Below are 19769 nucleotides of genomic sequence, written 5' to 3'. Positions count from 1 at the left end.
TTTAAAAATATTGCACAAAAAAGTTATAAGGGCTCAAAGATATGAGGTCTAAAGTGTTAGAGAAAAAGGCAAGCAAAGGGATTTAACATTGAGATAGATACATATACTGTACATGTATGTGTGTGTGTGTGTATCTGAATTGCCAGAGGATACTATACTTGTGACAATGGTTGTGGAATCCCTGTACAGCAATATTCTACATAAAGATGGTATTGATGCCTGCTTAAACTTTCTTTCCTACGACAGCCCTAACCAGACATATAGTGCTTCTACAGTCAGTAAACTTACAGAATTTATACTTACAATTATTTCATCTTCAACAACTTCTACTTACAAACCATGGGAACAGCCATGGGCACCAAAATGGCACTACAGTACGCAAACCTCTTCATGACTGACTTAGAACAGAGATTCCTTGCCACTCACCCTCACAAACCCTTCAAATACTTTCGCTACATAGATGATATTTCATCATATGGACAGAAGGAGAAAAAACCTTTAACATTTTTATAAATCATTTAATCTATTTCATGCATCAATCAAGCTTAAAATGAACTTTTCTAGAGACTGTGTCAGCTTCCTGGATACAACAATATCCATCACAAATGGCAAACTGCACTCATCTGTATACAGGAAACCAACAGATAGATGCAGCTACCTCCACAGCTCCAGCTCCCACCCCAATCACATTAAAAAAATCCATAATCTACAGTCAGGCTACAAGATACCACTGAATTTGCTCAGATACCAAGGACCTTGACAAACACCTCATCACACTGTCCCAATCATTCAGAGAAAAAGGTTACAAAACAAGGATTATAAATAAAAAAAATGAACTCTGCCCTCAATACTCCATGTGAACACTTACTACAATACAGGAAGAAGAAAAACATATCACGTATGCCACTAGTAGTCAAATACAACCCTGCTGTGGAAGGGATACGAAAAATCATAAAAGACTTACAGCCACTACTCTTAGAGGATCCCACACTCAAAAAAATCTTTCCAAAACCCCCAATCCTGGCATACAGACAACCACATAACCTAAAGCAGAAACTGGTACATAGGAAGCTATCCCTTGAGAAAAAGAACACTCAGAATGGAACCAAGTGCTGCTATAAAGCTCTCTGCAAACTGTGTCAACACGTCTGTGAAAGCAGCACAGCAAATCACAATAATAAATCCTATAACATTAAAGGGGCATATTCATGTATATCTGCAAATGTGGTATACAGTATACATTGCACTGCATGTGAAGTGGGATGCTATATTGGAGAAACAAGCCAAAAACTGCACCTTCGGATGAACTTACACAGACATTCAATCAAAAACCACTGTGAAACAAAATACTGCACCCCTGTTGGTCACCATTTCACCCAACCTGACCACTCCATCCAGAACCTCAAAATCAAAATTCTCAGAGGCAACTTCAAAAACTACATGGAAAGAAAAACCTTTGAAATGAAAATGATAATGCACTTAAACTTGTTTAATTCTGGACTAAATGTGGATTCTTAACACATCCATGTACTTTCATTAGTCAATTACATTGTATATTACACATTCTTTATACATCAGTACACAGGTAAGCCTATGTCCACACTTTTGTCTTTTTTTTTTACTTTTTGTATTCCCCCTGTATATACAATTTCACATCTTTATAGATATTGATTCAATGTTGATATATAACTTTATGTCAGTATATGCTCTATGTAAAGCTATATATTTCCCCTGTCTGTTCTCCTACACTGGACACTGTCTGCCTGTTACCTAAGCCCCCCTCATGATTTTTATGACACCTCTTCCTCTCCCTGCACTTTCTGGGGGGTAGTTATCAACGTGTCTATTTTACCTGTCTTCGCCGGCCCAATACGCCCGCCTAAGCTCGCCTCACATCGCCGCCGCGGACCTGCAAAAATTCGCCTAAGTTATCAAAAAAGCTGTCAAAAAGCCGCACACCAAGTACGGGGCGATGAGCAGCGGACTGTGAGAGTTATCACTCATCCAATCTCGCTGCTCTTCAGCTTTCTTGCTAGCCTGTCACTAAGCACCCACACTAAACTACACTGTTCTACCCCCTATACCGGCGCCCCCGGAGCCCCCCGCAACTAAATAAAGATACTAACCCCTAAAACGCCGCTCCTAGACCCCGCCGCAACTCTTATAAATGTATTAACCCCTAAACTGCCGCTCCCGGACACCGCTGCCACTTACATTATACCTAGTAACCCCTATCCTGCCCCCCCTATACCGTCGTCCTCTATAATAAAGTTATTAACCCATATCCTGCTGATCCCGCACCTCGCCACAACTAAATAAATAGTTTAACCCCTAAACCGCCGCTCCCTGACCCCGCCGCAACCTATATTAAATTTATTAACCCCTATCCTGCCCCCACTACACCCGCCGCCACTGTAATAAAATTATTAACCCCTAAACCTAAGTCTAACAGTAACCCTAACACCCCCTAACTTAAATATTAATTAAATAAATCTAAATAATATTTCTATTATGAACTAAATTAATCCTATTTAAAACTAAATACTTACCTTTAAAATAAACCCTAATAAAGCTACAATATAAATAATAATTATATTGTAGCTATCTTAGGATTTATTTTTATTTACAGGCAAATTTCAATTTATTTTAACTAGGGTACAATAGCTATTAAATAGTTATTAACTATTTAATACCTACCTAGCTAAAATAAAGAGAAATTAACCTGTAAAATAAAAACTAACCTAAGTTACAATTACACCTAACACTACACTATACTTAAATAAATTATTCCTATTTAAAACTAAATACTTACCTGTAAAATAAACCCTAAGATAGCTACAATATAATTAATAATTACATTGTAGCTATCTTAGGATTTATATTTATTTTATAGGTAACTTTGTATTTATTTTAGCTAGTTAGAATAGTTATTAAATAGTTATCTTAGGATTTATTTTTATTTTACAGGCATCTTTCAATTTATTTTAACTAGGTACAATAGCTATTAAATAGTTATTAACTATTTAATAACTACCTAGCTAAAAGAAATACAAAATTACCTGTAAAATAAATCCTAACCTAAGTTACAATTAAACCTAACACTACACTATCATTAAATTAATTAAATAAATTACCTACAAATAACTACAATTAAATACAATTACATAAACTAACTAAAGTACAAAAAATAAAAAAAGCTAAGATACAAAAAATAAAAAAATAAGTTACAAACATTTTAAAAATATTACAACAATTTTAAGCTACTTACACCTAATCTAAGCCCCCTAATAAAATAACAACCCTCCCCCCCAAAAAAATGCCCTACCCTATTCTAAATTAAAAAAGTTCAAAGCTCTTTTACCTTACCAGTCCTTAAAAGGGCCATTTGTGGGGCATGCCCCAAAGAATTCAACTCTTTTGCCTGTAAAAGAAAAATACAACCCCCCCCAACATTAAAACCCACCACCCGCATACCCCTAATCTAACCCAAACCCCCCTTAAAATAACCTAACACTAATCCCCTGAAGATCATCCTACCTTGAGTCGTCTTCACTCAGCCGAGCAGCGATGTAACCGAAGAGGAGACCCGGAGCGGCAGAAGTTATCCTCCAAGCGGCGCTGAAGAAATCTTCCATCCGATGAAGTGATCCTCCAAGCAGCGCTGAAGAAGTCTTCCATCCGGGCGATGTCATCTTCCAAGCGGGGTCTTCAATCTTCATCCCGCCGACGCGGAATATCCTTCTTTCCCGACGGACTACAGATGAATGAAGGCTCCTTTTAAGGGACGTCATCCAAGATGGCGTCCCTTCAATTCCGATTGGCTGATAGGATTCTATCAGCCAATTGGAATTAAGGTAGGAAAAATCTGATTCTGATCTGTTCCGATCAGTCAATAGAATGCGAGCTCAATCTGATTGGCTGATTGGATCAGCCAATCGGATTGAACTTGAATCTGATTGGCTGATTCAATCAGCCAATCAGATTTTTCCTACCTTAATTCCGATTGGCTGATAGAATCCTATCAGCCAATCGGAATTGAAGGGACGCCATCTTGGATGACGTCCCTTAAAGGAGCCTTCATTCATCTGTAGTCCGTCGGGAAAGAAGGATGTTCCGCGTCGGCGGGATGAAGATTGAAGACCCCGCTTGGAAGATGACATCGCCCGGATAGAAGACTTCTTCAGCGCCTCTTGGAAGATGACATCGCCCGGATGGAAGACTTCTTCAGCGCCGCTTGGAGGATCACTTCATCGGATGGAAGATTTCTTCAGTGCCGCTTGGAGGATAACTTCTGCCACTCCGGGTCTCCTCTTTGGTTCCATCGCTGCTCGGCTGAGTGAAGACAACTCAAGGTAGGATGATCTTCAGGGGATTAGTGTTAGGTTATTTTAAGGGGGGTTTGGGTTAGATTAGGGGGTATGTGGGTGGTGGGTTTTAATGTTGGGGGGGGTTGTATTTTTCTTTTACAGGCAAAAGAGCTGAATTCTTTGGGGCATGCCCCACAAATGGCCCTTTTAAGGGCTGGTAAGGTAAAAGAGCTTTGAACTTATTTAATTTAGAATAGGCTAGGGCATTTTTTTTGGGGGGGGGTTGTTATTTTATTAGGGGGCTTAGATTAGGTGTAAGCAGCTTAAAATTGTTGTAATATTTTTTAAATGCGCATGTAATAAGAGAAATACATATCAGAAGTTAATATGGGGCTAGGCAAAAGTTAAGGTGAACTGAATTAGAACTTCGTTTTATATTATATTACTAGCGAATGATCTCCACAACCTAGTAGGAAACACTTCTTGACATATCTGAATCCAGGTATCTGCCTGTGGAGGGTTAGCATATGAGTCGGCCACTCTTGGGCCGAATTATATAGGGGGGGAGGGATTATCAGCGGGCGAGAGACGCTTGAATATAAGGGGGGGGAGATGGAGGGGCGGAGCCTTCCAAACAATGCGGTGGAGCTTATAATGCAATTAAGTGTGGATTGGTTTCTTCACCTGTCAAATAGATACTGAAAATAATATTAGGATTATTAGGTTCCTGTTTCGAATAATTCAGCTGAACTTCTCTCTGCCTATGTAGAGTAAAAGTATATACTGTAGTGCGATGCGCATGTTAGGAGATTATTATATTGTGTAGCTATACATCTCATAGGCTCAATAAAAGTCATATATAAGGGTCCTGTAGGTACAGATTTGTTAACCCATTAGGGATACCTAGAATATGGGTGAACATATTTATGCGCCCACAAATAGGTCATAAGATGTGGATGTATAAAATAAGCAACTAAGCGGGATCTAAGAATATGGGGAGTAATGGGTCTCAGCAGTTTGTCTGTAGTATTATGTGGAAAAGGGAACATTAGTATGTTTGGAGCATAGGGAATATCTGGGTTTCTGGATGAGCCCCTCTCCTGGGGGAGTGCCACCTGTAGGCGATGTGGGAAAAAGGAGTAGGGATATGACCCGCAGGCCCAAAGCGCCGGCGGGAAAGGAGGGAGAGGGGCTTAACTGGGGCAAGTAATATATACTGATGATGTGGACCAAATTATAGGGAAACTAGGGATGACAGTCTCACAGTCGCCAATAATGATAGTAGATACAATATGGAAGGAAAATAATCCCAACACTTAAGAAACAATCATAAAAAGGAATAGCTGTGGGGTAAATATAGCTTATACTTCCATAAATATCGCAATCACCGCGTATCTATTTAACATAAGAGGGTTATAAATTGGTTAACAGCTAATAAAAGAGCAAGGTAAAGAATATTTGATAAATATTAAGCATAAAGGGCCACTTTCGGGTCCCTAGGGCTATGGAATAATGTTGAGTAAAGCCTGTGTAATACATTAACAGCAATAATAAGCATAATGTCGTTCTTAATAGCTAAATCAGGGGGCATAGCTAATAGTGTCTGACCAATATATGAATATGATGCCTCCTACAAGATTAACACTTTGAAACAGGTCACCAGGATGAAATATGCAGTATCAACAGTAGGATTGACAGTACTAGATAGTTCTAATTGAGAGTGCCTATGTATAACATTTGATATATTAAAAAGTCAGATGTGCATGAGTAACTTTGTAGGCAGGGAGCTAGTGATAAAATATTAGGTATACCCAATTAGTATATAGGCAGGAATCTCTAAGGACTGCCATTTGTAAAGGCAAACATGAACAAACATTGAGATAAAACATATGCATAACAAGCTATAAGTATGAGCTCCATATACATTTTTGAAAAATATTTGAATATAGAATAAGTATGCAACACTATCAACCTCAAAGTCTAGGTGGCTGGGTTAAGGGTGCTGCAGATTACCGATTAGGCATTCTAAGGTCATTAGATAGGGATAGCAATTTCTGCGTGTAAATTAGAGCTAACACACATAACAGTCAAAGCATCTCTATTATGTAACAAGCTTAATTGACCAAGTGAACTATAAACTAATGAACATAGGGGCACACATAGGGAGGTAATAGGAGATTCAAAAATAAGATAGTGTCCAGTTTCAGATAGCTGTAATTTGTCCGTCTAACCAATTCCTAATCTTCTGGGTAGGATAAATTGAAACTCACAGCAGGGCGTTGTGTAGCCCCAGGTATTGTCAGTTGCGGGACTATGACGTTGAGTTTGGGCACCCTAACTGAGATAGCGCTGTCCAAGGAGAGATCGAGGCCCATACTCCAGAAGTTCAGGGCCCCAGCAGTCAGAGTCGGGCTGGACCCCCCTCTCTAGCTGGGTGAGGAGAGTGTACGAGTAAGAGATAGCGCTACCTGCAGGAGTTGCTGCGGCAAACCCCATGTCCACACCGAAGGACCCGATAGCCTGCGATATCACAGGGAGTGACTGGCATCCGTGTCTTGGGCTGACACCCCGGCTGTCTTCTTCAGGAAACTGCCTCCGCAAGTATGTATATTTGCCTCTCCAGAGAGGCGGGCCGGCTGCATCTCCCCACTCCGGATCTATACTGAGGATAGGTAGGGTGTCTTGCAGATGCAGTGGGGTGGTGTTCACTCGCCCCTCCGTTATATTCCAGATAGATAGCTGAAAGCTCTGGGGCTTTGGAGTGCGTCTGAGTTGCTCGGGTTGATCTGCATGACAGGGCTCCGAGTTAGTATCGGGCAGTCTGAATGAGGTCACTTTAAGTTTCCCTTGCATACTGGGATCAGGCATGTCTATCTGTGCACAATTAGGTAGGATCTTCGGAACAGGTCCAGGCGTGATCACCTCTGTGAGATCTGATTTGTCTTCAATGGCGCTCTGCATACAGGGGTAAACTATGGTCTCTAATGTCTCCCGGTCTTGTGGCTGGTGGGGTAACAAAGCTGCCCACTTATCCGCTATAACGGCCAGGTCACGTTTTAACTCACTATAGTATGTCCGAAGGGATAGTTCTGCCTTCTTCTCCCATCCATCCAAAAACTCCATTTTAAGATGGCGATTCGCGCCTTTATAGTTATACACTTGATACCAGATTTTTAGGGTCTGTTCTGTTGTAAAGTTCACTTTCTGTTCTCCCACAGTGTGGAAGATAGATAGGCTTAATGAGAGCTCAACATAGGTTCTTAAAAGATATCTCTTGTATATATGTAAATTGACTGTATAGTGTTATATTTGAGGAGCTTCAGAGATGTGCGTCTGTTCAGTTTGCTAGTCGGCTCCGCCCCCCATGAATTTTATAAGTAAATAATCATACCATACAGATGGTTTGGCTTTTTTTAGCCAATCTTTTTAAATTGGAATAGCACCCAATTGAAAACATTTTACTTTCAACACATAATAAGAGCACAACCCGACATGCACAAAAAGCTTAATTCTAGTGCAGTTAATGCTCGGGCGGGAGCATTAAGTTACGCTCCACTTGTAATCTGGCCCACTATGGCATAAATGCTTAAACACCAAAATTGTTATTGTTTTTCTAAATCTCTGCCTGTTTCTAAGCCACTAAAGCATCTTATCACATGCTTTTTTATTTGCTTTTCACAACAAGAGACTGCTAATCCATGTGGACCATATAGATAACATTGTGCACTCTCCCGAGAAGTTCTTGCTCACACTCCATACGATCAGGGGGCTGACAAAAGAGGCTTAGATACAAGGTAATCACAGAGGTTATAAATAATAATATAACCATTGTGGCTGTGCAAAACTCAGGAATGGGTAACAAAAGGACTTTCTATCTTTTTAAACAATAACAATTTTGGAGTTGACTGTTCCTTTAAACAAATGAAGAATAAATAATAATTTCAATAGTTCCTAATATCTTGCAATATATATATATATATATATATATATATATATATATATATATATATATATATATATATATATATATATATAAAAAATATATATCATACCTGTGGAAATGATTAAGAATTTATCTGTTTCCCCAACTCTGTGCTAGAAAGTGCTTCAGGCATTTCTTTATCTACATTGCATTAGTTCTGCTCTTCGTACATCCAATGTTTTACGCTACTTGCATCATTCTGTAATCTCTTTCACTGCATAAGTTGACATGCAGAAATGGAGATAGTGATGGATGTGCATATATTCTTATTTGTTATAGACTTGCTTTTGATTAGAACATTATCTGTGGCAAACTGAATAATTTTGTATCAGGCAAGGAATTAGTGTACACAGTAGAGCTTCAGTAAAATGTTCTGATGGAGATTTGAGGACATTTTTCTTTTGACATGTCATAAATAACTGATTTAGCTTGAAAAATGCTATTGCTTCCACCCAACAAATATGCAAATGCAGGAGAGGTGGTGTATGAGAGGTCCTATTATTATTTACTAAATTTAGTAACATAATAACATGGAAAGCTGTGGTCATGAAAGGTCTTTTATTAAAGCAAGCAACATGAACAGCAGCAAAACATGATGATTAAAGAATGTATTAAAATGCAGTTGGAAGTTATCTCAGTGAAGGAAAAAAATACATTTAATTGAATGTTTATGTTGTCTAGATAGCATGTATTGTACACTAAACATTAAATTCTGGTGGGAAAAAACTAAATTTAAGGTCTATTTAATGTTCTCCTCAGGCCAATCCTTAAAGGGACATAATACTCATATGCTAAATCACTTGAAACTAATGCAGTATAACTGTAAAAAGCTGACAGGAAAATATCACCTGAGCATCTCTATGTAAAAAAGGAAGATATTTTACCTCACAATTTCCTCAGCTCAGCAGAGTAAGTTCTGTGTAAAAAGTTATACTCAGCTGCTCCCAGCTGCAGGTAAAAATTTTTAAAAAAAATGAAGAAATGAACAGCAGCCAATCAGCATCAGCAGTGCTGAGGTCATAAACTTTTACTGTGACTCATGAGATTTGACTTGACTCTCATGAGATTTCATTGTAAACTTCCTTTACCTGATTGGTGAAATAATATGAGAGTTCACGATGCTCATCCCTTCAGATGTCCCAGGACAGACACACTGAAATGCTGCTTAGAAATCCTTTACAATGGGAGGTGGCTACTGAGGAACTTTTGAGGTAAAATATCTTTCTTTTTTACATAGAGATGTTCAGGAGATATTTTCTAGTCAGCCTTTTACAGCTATGCTGCATCACTTTCAAGTGTTTAAACATTTGGGTATTATGGCCCTTTAAGTCATAATTCACCCACAGTGCTTGGAATTCCTATGTGTCATCCTCAAAAAGTTATTTAGAAAAAGTATTTCCAACATTTCTATTTTGAATAATATATATTGGTAAAAATGTTAGGAAATGAATTATTTAATCAATAATAATAATCCGATGGGAATAAAAACCCTTATTTTATTTTAAAATAGACTAACAAAATGAATAATGCAGGAACTATAGTGGAATATACTATTGCAAATGACACTGCAGAAGTAATGCCTCATTGTTTAAGGGAAATATCTCTTAACAATTGAAAGGTGCATTTATATTTGTGACTAATATGCTGACATAGATCAGAAAAAAAACTGTAAACGCTTCTGCTTTATTCTAGTTTTATTTACATATCAAAACTGGGCTATCAGCAGAAGTGCTAATTCCAGCCCAGCATATGGCTAGATTGAGCCTACACTTTTAGCTATAATTGTATTGCATAAATTAATAATCAACTGAGTTTACAGAGAATTATAGTTAAAGAAACTGGTTATTGAAAAAAAAAAGTTGAATCACTGCAAAATAATACAGCATATTGGTAAAAAGTTGGCTAGAAAATAACACAAAAACTCAAAATGTCCTCCTTAGTTACATCCTGTTGTTAAATGATTTTATAATCAGGATGTTAGTCTTGGGGATTGCAAGGGAACATGCACCTGACTAGTGTAAGCAGAGTCACTTTATTTCCCTTCTCAGTTTAAGGAAGTTTATTATAAAATATTGTGAGATTATGGTGATATCCCACAAGATCACTGTAAAACATATCGTAAACTTAGCACAGATGATGTTGATTGGCTGTTTTTTCCCTCACTTTACAGAAAGCAGTAAATAGAGTAGCCGAAAGATAACTTTTGAGCTGAAAAAAAAACTGAGGTAAATTAAGGAAAAGTATAGCCAGTAGCATTCCCTGTCTGGTGTGCTGTGATTACTAATTAGGTGTGCTGCAAAATATATAAACAAAAAATATATAAACAATATGAGCTATATATAAGTAAACCATCTGACAAAAAGATGTCTAAAAAGTGTTAAGGAAAGAGATGAGGTGAAGCCTAATGTGAGACATCCTGCAGTAAGATACACCAGACTTTACCATACACACCACTTTTGGCAACCACCTACTTTAAAAACAAAACCTCTCTAACTCAATTTTTAATAACACTCAACTTTTGTCTAAATAACCTACTTGTAAAACTATCCACTGCTCCAATATTCATGCAATTTACAGCCTTCAAACTTATTCTAAAATCCAAACTTTTTAATTTAAAAAAAGATAAAAAATTACTATTTTTCCACGCCTGTAAGTCATAATCTTCTCTGCCTGTGTCTTTGGTTTGTTTTTATTTAATTAAAACAACAAATATTGCCTTTATAATTACAGTACTGTACATCTGTCTGATGGTACTATATGTATACAAAAGTAATAAAAATTATATAAAACTACCTGTAGATTACGTTTTCTATCTATGTGTACCTATATACTGTGTGTGTGTATATATATATGTATATATATATATATATATATATATATATATATATTATTTTTTTCCCTTTTCATATAAAGAAATAATGCCATATAATCTGAGACATTAACTTGATACTTCCTTTATTTTCTTAGAAGTTTACATAGGGTAAGATCCTGCCACTGAGAAATGTTTAAGAAGCTTTGCAGGAAACTTTGTTCTTTGTTTAAACACACCATACAGCTGTTTTCACAGTTGTTGATACTACCCAATGTTTTTTATATATAGTAATTATTGATTTCACTTACCTTTCTAGAATGTATTTCTTTCACATACAATGGAAGAAGAAATTCTGACACACCTTCTAGTCGTACTCCTTTCTTAGTAATTCTCAAATTTCCCATACCGTCCTGTGAGAATTAAAACATTTCTTGTCTTAGCCTTTAATTTCATAACAAATATATTTATTAGTTAGATTAGCTAATATTCCTATTAAACAATTTGTTTATTGTAATTAAACAACTTTGTGCTGCAATAAAATGCAAAATAAATCCTCTACATAATAGAACATAAATTAAAACATATAAAATGGAATAGATTGAAGTTAACACATGGAGGCCGAATTATCATATGTCTGTCGGATCTGATCCGACAGTGTGAATCAGGTCCGACAGACATCGCTGAATTCGGAGACCTATACGCTCTCCGTATTCAGCATTGCACCAGCAGCTCACAAGATCTGCTGGTGCAACGCCGCCCCCTGCAGATTCATGGCCAATGGTCCGCCAGCAGGGAGGTGTCAATCAACCCGATTGCACTCGATCGGGTTGTATTGTGGCGATTCCTGTCTGCCTCATCAGAGCAGGCGGACAGGGTTATGGAGCAGCGGTCTGCTCCATAACTTGTGTTTCTGGCGGGTCTGAAGACTCGCCAGAAACACAGGCCCTCAAGCTCCATACGGAGCTTGATAAATGGGCCTCATAGAAGGAATAAGTCACCTGTATTTCAGGCATTACTGATTTTATATTAACTATTTGTTTCCCTTTTACCATTATACATGTGTTTATATTTAAAAATAACGCTTATGTAAAGGTCATTTGCATGAAGGTGCCATAGAATTAACATAGTATTGTTTTCTGTTTCATTGATTATTTCAGTAACATAAATTCAATACAATTTAAAGAAAGATGTAGATCTTATAGCTCTTATATGTATATTCTGACAACTTGAGTAGATGAAACTTGAGTAGACTTCCAGTGCTATTTTGAACAACCCCTTGCTGCTTGAATCAGTTTAGTTTCTAACTATTTTGAGTAAAGTAGGTCTGGCAGGAGCTTTACTCCAGCAGAAATATGTGTTATCTTACACAACAAAAGAAAGAAGGTTTGACTCTTTTACAAGTTCTCTACAAGAATCCAGCCACTCCCTGCCTTGACCTAGTAAGTGGTTCAAACATTCAGACATCCGTTTACACTTGAGATAATTTACGCTAGCGATTCTTCTAAGGATTTATGGACTATGGCTTTCAGTCAGAAGTTATTTCTTGCAAGTTTTCCTCTCTTATAGTGAGTGATTCTGCAAAATCAGACAGGAAAGTGTTGGGTACATTTCTAGCATGCTGGTTTTATGTGCTGTGTCCGGCTCTGGAATACATGTTGGAAAAACATTTGTATGTTCCTTTATTTGCTAATATTTGTTGGGGATAATGGGTCAATATGTATGTATGTGTCCCATCAGACTCTACTCTAGCCTTTGGCTAGCTGCTTCTTCACATTTATGTTGAGTGACCTTTAAATGTTTTGTTTATATAATTTTGATGCAACCTTAAACTGTTTGTACACAACCAGGGGTATTTTTTTTTTTTAACAACATCTCTTTAATTTAAACATGCTATTGCTTATATCATGGCTTACAAGACATGTATGTAAGAATTTGGGGGTAGGATACTGTGATATTATCAACAAATGTCTTTTTTTGGTTAGCAGATAAGTGCAACAAAGTAATATTTATCTGTTCAGCCTGCTGTGTGCCCTGCCCCTGTTACAGTTAGGTACACATCACGTTACCTTTTTGTAAGGAGGTTTGTTTCTGCCCAAGTATTTATTTTATGAGGAAGAGGGCTCTGCTATGCCTTATAACCCTTTAGATGCTATTAAGATCAAGGCCCTTATCCTGAGGGAGCAACAGTAGGGTTTGACTACTATCAGCCAATGGTGTTTAATGTCTGTCCCCTCTAAAGTAGTGAACAGGAAACAGTCTAAAGATTGAACCTGACCTAGAAGGTCTCCAACCGCACCCTCAGCTTAAAAAAATAGAGCTCTAAATAGCATTTTACTAAAGTGAGAGATGTAATGCAGTCTGTAAAACTAACTTAGTACATATATGCTGTGCTTAACATAGCCCCTATATCATGTATTTGATGTCTAGACTTGTGTTGTGGGGAGGTCCAGTTACCATAGAGGGGTCTCAGGTTTCTTTAGAGAATTCTACAAAGGAAAATCACACATTTTCAAGTATCAAACTTGCAGAAAATACTGCAGTAACATACTTCATAAGAGTACAGACAGGTCATGTAGTTATGTGTCAAGGAGTCTTCTCATGAACCATATGAATAAATCTCAGATTACTAGTTCACCTTGTTATGATGTGGCTCATAGGAAATATAGGGAGCAATCACAATAATGTAGAAAAACATATCTAATGATTTTCAACAGAAAACATAATTAGAGTCTATGGGAAATTTTTTAGATAAATCATTAGAGCAACTTTTCTAAGGATTGTGATTAACCCAATACACAGAGAACATTTTACACCTTCTCAAATTCAGTTTATACTCCTCAAGTTTAAATATCTTACACATTATAGCAAATCTAACATCAGTATAAGTTAGTGAAACACTACTTTTGGTTCTGATTAGGCTGGTGGTCTCAACATAAATTAACAAATATGTGAATGACACCTTTTTGGAACAGAGATATGTTAAAATAGTCCAAGACCATCATTGTAATATTTTTATCCCCTATCCTCTTTCATTAGTGCATAATCACTCTGTAGCCGGTATCATAGTTACATTAACATCAAAAGTGAGTAGAATTTACACTGAAGAAATGTTTATGGTTAGGGGTTTGTTAGGGATAGGCTTAGGAATTATGTTTAAGGGATACAGTAAGGCAGGGGTTAAGGTTTTGGCATTTGGGAAATGATTTAGGAACTAAAATTACAGTTTTTAGGTTAGAAATCAAGAATAGATTCCGGATAAGTAGTTAACATGTAGTTAACACCTCATGTAAATTCAAATACATTGAAGTAGTCAATTGTATGTATAATTATTCTCTGATTATAGCATCACTTTCAGTTTCTAAACGCTTTAATATTGGTGCAGCTACTGAATATATATTTCAAGTTCTCACTACTACACACTAATTTATTTAATTTGCTAAACATTTTATAAAAGAGTAATGATAAAGAAATATTCAAAGGGTGCTGTATTGTGTTTTATGGAATGTTGATTAGATTTAGCAATCGTTGTATTGGCTGTTACCTTAGAAACCAAATATTGTATTGTATTACAATGATGCTAAATTATTGTAGTGCTATGTATATATTTATTATGCGATTGGACATAACAATAATAAATGCACTAGTTTTTCTAGACAACCTTATTCTCACACAATTTAATTAATCTATATGTTTTGCTCTGCCTTTTCCTTTAGCACATATTCTTCAATTTACTATCTTTCATTTATACCACTTCCTTCTACTTATCTTCTCACTCCTTTTATCTTTCCTGTTTTTAATTAAATGAGCCATTGCTAATCATCAGAGTAGATTTAATCAGCAAAATGCAATGTAAATGCAGAAGATCAAAAGTGATTCAATAATTCTGCCAACCATGCCAAAGTGCAACCAGATGTAATTAACTGTAATACATTGGAATTGGTTTAATTTATATGTACAAGCAAAGAATAATAATACAAAGAATTCTAGTCCAGTGGATGAGAACTCAACCATTTAAATTGAATTGGTGACATAGTGAAAAGCATATGCATTGTTGCACTAACAATAAAGACAAAATATATTACATATCAGCTCTATAGTCATTTTAATTTATGGTATTAAATGTTATTTGTAGAAGTGTTTACTGTGAATACTGTGAGTGAGAGATCTAAATGCTTTATAGAATTCATATGGAAACCATTAGTAGACAGGGTTTTCTCTTGGGTTAGAGCAGACTTGAATTTGAAATTGGCTTATCAAACTGTGTAAACCCTTTTAAAGAACTATTTTAACAAATTTTAATACTTTGTTATTTGGGCTTTATTGGCACATTGGGCAAAACAGTACAGAATAATGAATTAGTCAAATTAAATTTATTTTTCTACAGCCTTTGAAATGTTGATTTGTGTCAAGTAATTGGTTTTGTGTAAAATAATTATTAACTACTATTTTCTGACCATTAATAAACATACCATAGGATATGAAATAAGTAGACCCCAATAAGTGATTTTTTTTTTTTTTTTAGTGTACCTCTTGAAATATTCTATTCTATTGTGTAGGAAGAGATTTTAATTGTATTCTGCCTTTGCAAATCATTTATTGTGAGATAGTCGGTGGAGGACACACCAGAATATATGCATTTGCTAGAGGCATTAGCCCAGTCTTTCTTTCTTCCAGTTCTGGGAGTTTCATAGCTATCTCTGCACCCTGATTCTGAAAAGGAAGGGAGATCAGAAAGCTCTTCTGTGGGATACCTACCAGCAACCTTTCATGAACATGGAAACCACCCTGTGGGGAAATATGTTAAAAAGAAGGAAAATGTGTATTTATTTATATAATATATATATATATATATATATATATATATATATATATATATATATATATTGATATATATATATTGATATATATATATTGATATATATATATATATGTGTGTGTGTGTGTGTGTTTCTAATAAAAACACAGGGAAAGCATAATAATAATAATAATTATAATAATAATAATAATAATATAATTGAAATAAATAGAAATATATTGGGGAGAGGGGGCACAAGCCTGGAGTTGAGTCTTTTGTGTATCTGTAAATGTAAAAAAATATATAGATATAATAAGGTCATGGGTCTGACATAGGTTAAAATAGGGGGGCATGGACCTGGTTAGAGCCTATAGCTGACACAAAAATGACATGCAGTGTCTCCATGTGGTATTTGTGTATATCTGTTTATGTAAAGGGAATTGTGTCTTTACATTTATTCATATAATTATAATGCATTTGATAGATTTGAAATGTTTTATGCAACAGAACATGAGTTGACCTCCAATTTCAGTGTTAATTTTTGAGCAGTGTGTGCGATATGCAATTTTTGTCTGAGTGACTAAAATGTTTGTGCACTTTAACCATAATTGTTGTCAAGACTAGAAATATTGTTAAGGTAGTAAACAACTCAGAAATAGACATGTTGAGCGGGGGTAGATAGTTTACTATATTGTTCTATATTTAAATATTAAAATCTAGGAGTTTTATTTCTTTATACTTTATGATACATTAAGGCAAAACACCAGAAGAAAGAAAATGAACAGAGAAGGAAGAGATAAAAAAGAGAGAGACACCGAAGAGGATGGGAGAGGAGAGATAATTGGGAGAGAGAAGGAATAGAAAAAAGACAGAGGCAGGAGAGAGGACAGAGAAAAGATGGTAGAGAGAGAACAGAGGAGGTGGTGAAAAACAGAAGAAAGAGAAATGAGAAAAATACAGAGAGAGAGAGGATAGAAGCCACAGCAGATATACAGATGACAGAGGAGAAGAAGAGATGGAGAGAAGAGAGAAGGGTAGAGGAAAAGGGGATGAAAGAGAAAGCAGAGAAAGAGAGAGGACTGAGATGTAAAGAGAGAGGTAGATATATAGAGATAGAGAGAAAAACAGAAGATAGAGGAAGAAGAGAAAAGCAAGAAAGAAGACACAGAGGAAGAGAGGATGAAGAAGGAATGGCAGAGAGAGAACAACTGAAAGAGAGAGAGAGATATAGAAGAGAAAGAAAAGACAAAACAAACAAGGAGAGAGAGGAAGTAGTGGACAAAGAAGAATGGGCTGAGAGAGAGGAAGAGAAGGAGAGAAGAAAACGGGAGGAGAGAGATAGTGACAAAAGAGAAGGAAACAGAGAAAGGGGAGAGGAAGAGAAGTTGACAGAGAATGAACAGAGGAGGGAAAATGAAGAAAGGAGAGCTGGAACAGACGGTAAAGACAGAGTGAGATCAGAGAAAAGTTACAGCATAAGGAAGAGAGGAGAGATCTGAGAACACGGGGAAGACATAATTCAGGTGAAAAGAGTGATAGTCAGAGAGAAAATGAAGAGATTGAAAGAAGAGAAAATTAAAGGGATACTAAATCCAAATATTTTCTTTATTTGAAAAAGAAGAAATGTAAGATTGGGAGCCGGCCCATTTTAGAAAGCGCTACCTAGGTGCTGAACCAAAAATGGGCCGGCTATTCATCTTATATTTCTGCTTTTTTCAAATAAAATTAGAAAGAGAACGAAAAAAAATGATAATAAAATTAGAAAGTTGCTTAAAATTGCATGCTCTGATTCATTAAAGATAAAAAAATGGGTTTAGTATCCCTTTAAGTAGGAAAACAGAGTAAGAGAAAAAAAGAGGAGGAGGAGTGATAGATGACAAATAAAAGAGAGACAAAAAAACACAGAAGGAGAGAGGGAGTAGAGGACAATAAAGAGATGCATGAGGAGAGTGAGAAGAGAGAACATGAGGAGAGGGAAGAGAGAGGGGAGAGGAAGAAAAAACACTTCAGTTATATTATTTGCTAGTTTCCAGTGTTAAAAACAAAATACAATTTTTATACTTTTTTAATTGAGGTTTAAGTAGCTTAAAATGTGAAAGACAAAATAATAATGCACTGTTATGTTGGCTTTTAAAGGGGATTTTCTTTGAATTAAAATTGAAACAAAATGCTAAAAATAACTTACAGTTATTTAAATTATTTCAAAGCTGACAGCAAAATGTAAGTATTTATACCAATAGCTATAGTGACAACTACTCAGTTTTTAAAGTAACAGAGTACTGTAAAACTGTTTTTCCCTAAACGTGTTTACAATGACTAGTTATACCAGCTGCAGAGTTTAAAATATAGAATAACTTCTTTTGTTTTATTTTTGTCTAAGAAATAGTTGTTTATGCTAATTGATTTACTATGAAATGGGCTGAGGTTGTACTGAGAGAAAACCTCCATATCTTATCTGTTTATTTACACAAGGTCCTCCATATCTTATTTTTCACTGTTTGCTCAAAAACCAATGCTTAGGCCCCGATGATCGAAAGTGCTGTGAGGCGGCGATATATTCAAAAGGGATCCAATGCGATGTCGAGAATGCAATGAGTGCTGATGCTGGCAAAATATTCCAAGCAGAATCAACACTATCATTGGCAATGTAAAGTAAAGGATCCATTTGAAAAGTCTTGCACACAACCTAATAAGTATACCTATGTACCCCTAAACTGACATAACCCACCACCGCAAACTAACCCTGCACTAACTAACCACTAAACTGCCAATAGCACACTGCAATTATATTCCTAACCTATTAACCCCTATACTGTCAATAGCCCACAGCAATAAACGTTCTAACATATTAACCTCTATGCCGCCAATAGCCCATCCCAATAAACTTCCTAAACTATTGACCCCTATACCGTCAATAGCCCACCACAATAAATTTCCTAACATATTAACCCCTATACCACCAATAGCCCACAGCAAACTACCCCTACACTACTTAAAGGGACACTAAACCCAATTTTTTTCTTTCAGGATTCAGAAAGAGAATACAAATTTAAACAACATTCCAATTTACTTCTATTATTTATTTTGCTTCATTTTTTAGATATCCTTAGTTGAAGAAAAAGCAATGCACATGGGTGAGCCAATCACATAAGGCTTCTAAGTGCAGCAACCAATCAGCAGCTACTGAGCCTATCTAGATATGCTTTTCAGCAAAGAATATCAAGAGAATAAAACAAATTATATAATAGAAGTAAATTAGAAAGTTGTTTAAAATTGCATGCTCTTTCTATATCATGAAAGACAAAAATTGGGTTTCATGTCCCTTTAACTACCTAACTCCTAACTCCCCCACCTCTAATCTAAAACCCCCCCTAAGTTACCAAAAATAATAAACACAAAATGTACAGAAAATAAAAAACAGCATTACCATACCCCCCCACAGTTATGCCTATTCTAAAATAACCCCCCCCCACACACACACACAGTTATGCCTATTCTAAATTTAAAGCTCTCCTTTAAAAAACATCCAAAAATAAAAAACCTAAACTAACACTAAACTAAACAATAGCCCTTTAGAAGGGCTTTTTGTAAGGCACTGCCCAAAAACATGGGGAAAAAACACAAAACAACCTACAATACAAGTTACCCCCCAACCTCCCCAAAAAAAAGTCTATCTAGCAAAACCTAATCTAAAGATTGCCCTGAAAGGGGCATTTGGTTTGGCATTTCCCTTAGAAGGGCATTTGCTCAATTGCTGCCCAAGGAAAAAAATAAAAGAAATCCTATTCTTAAAAATAAAAAAACCACCCAAAAAAAGCCTAACACTAATTACCAAAGAAGGTAATCACCAAACTTGAATCCGGCTCCTACATG

The 19769-nt window shown here is 36.2% G+C and overlaps 1 protein-coding gene across 2 annotated transcripts in view; it reads right to left on the bottom strand.

Moving 5' to 3' along the window:
- SGCZ (sarcoglycan zeta) overlaps window positions 1–19769 on the bottom strand; it is a 995626-nt gene that overhangs the window by 533520 nt on the left and 442337 nt on the right. For both annotated transcript variants that reach the window (XM_053703932.1, XM_053703933.1), the window contains exon 2: window positions 11410–11511. In XM_053703932.1, coding sequence (XP_053559907.1) covers window positions 11410–11511 — 102 coding nt within the window. The remainder of the gene's footprint in view (window positions 1–11409; window positions 11512–19769) is intronic.

This window comes from Bombina bombina, chromosome 2, assembly GCF_027579735.1.
Source record: "Bombina bombina isolate aBomBom1 chromosome 2, aBomBom1.pri, whole genome shotgun sequence".
NCBI lineage: Eukaryota > Metazoa > Chordata > Amphibia > Anura > Bombinatoridae > Bombina > Bombina bombina.
This window is presented reverse-complemented; position numbering and strand designations above follow the sequence as displayed.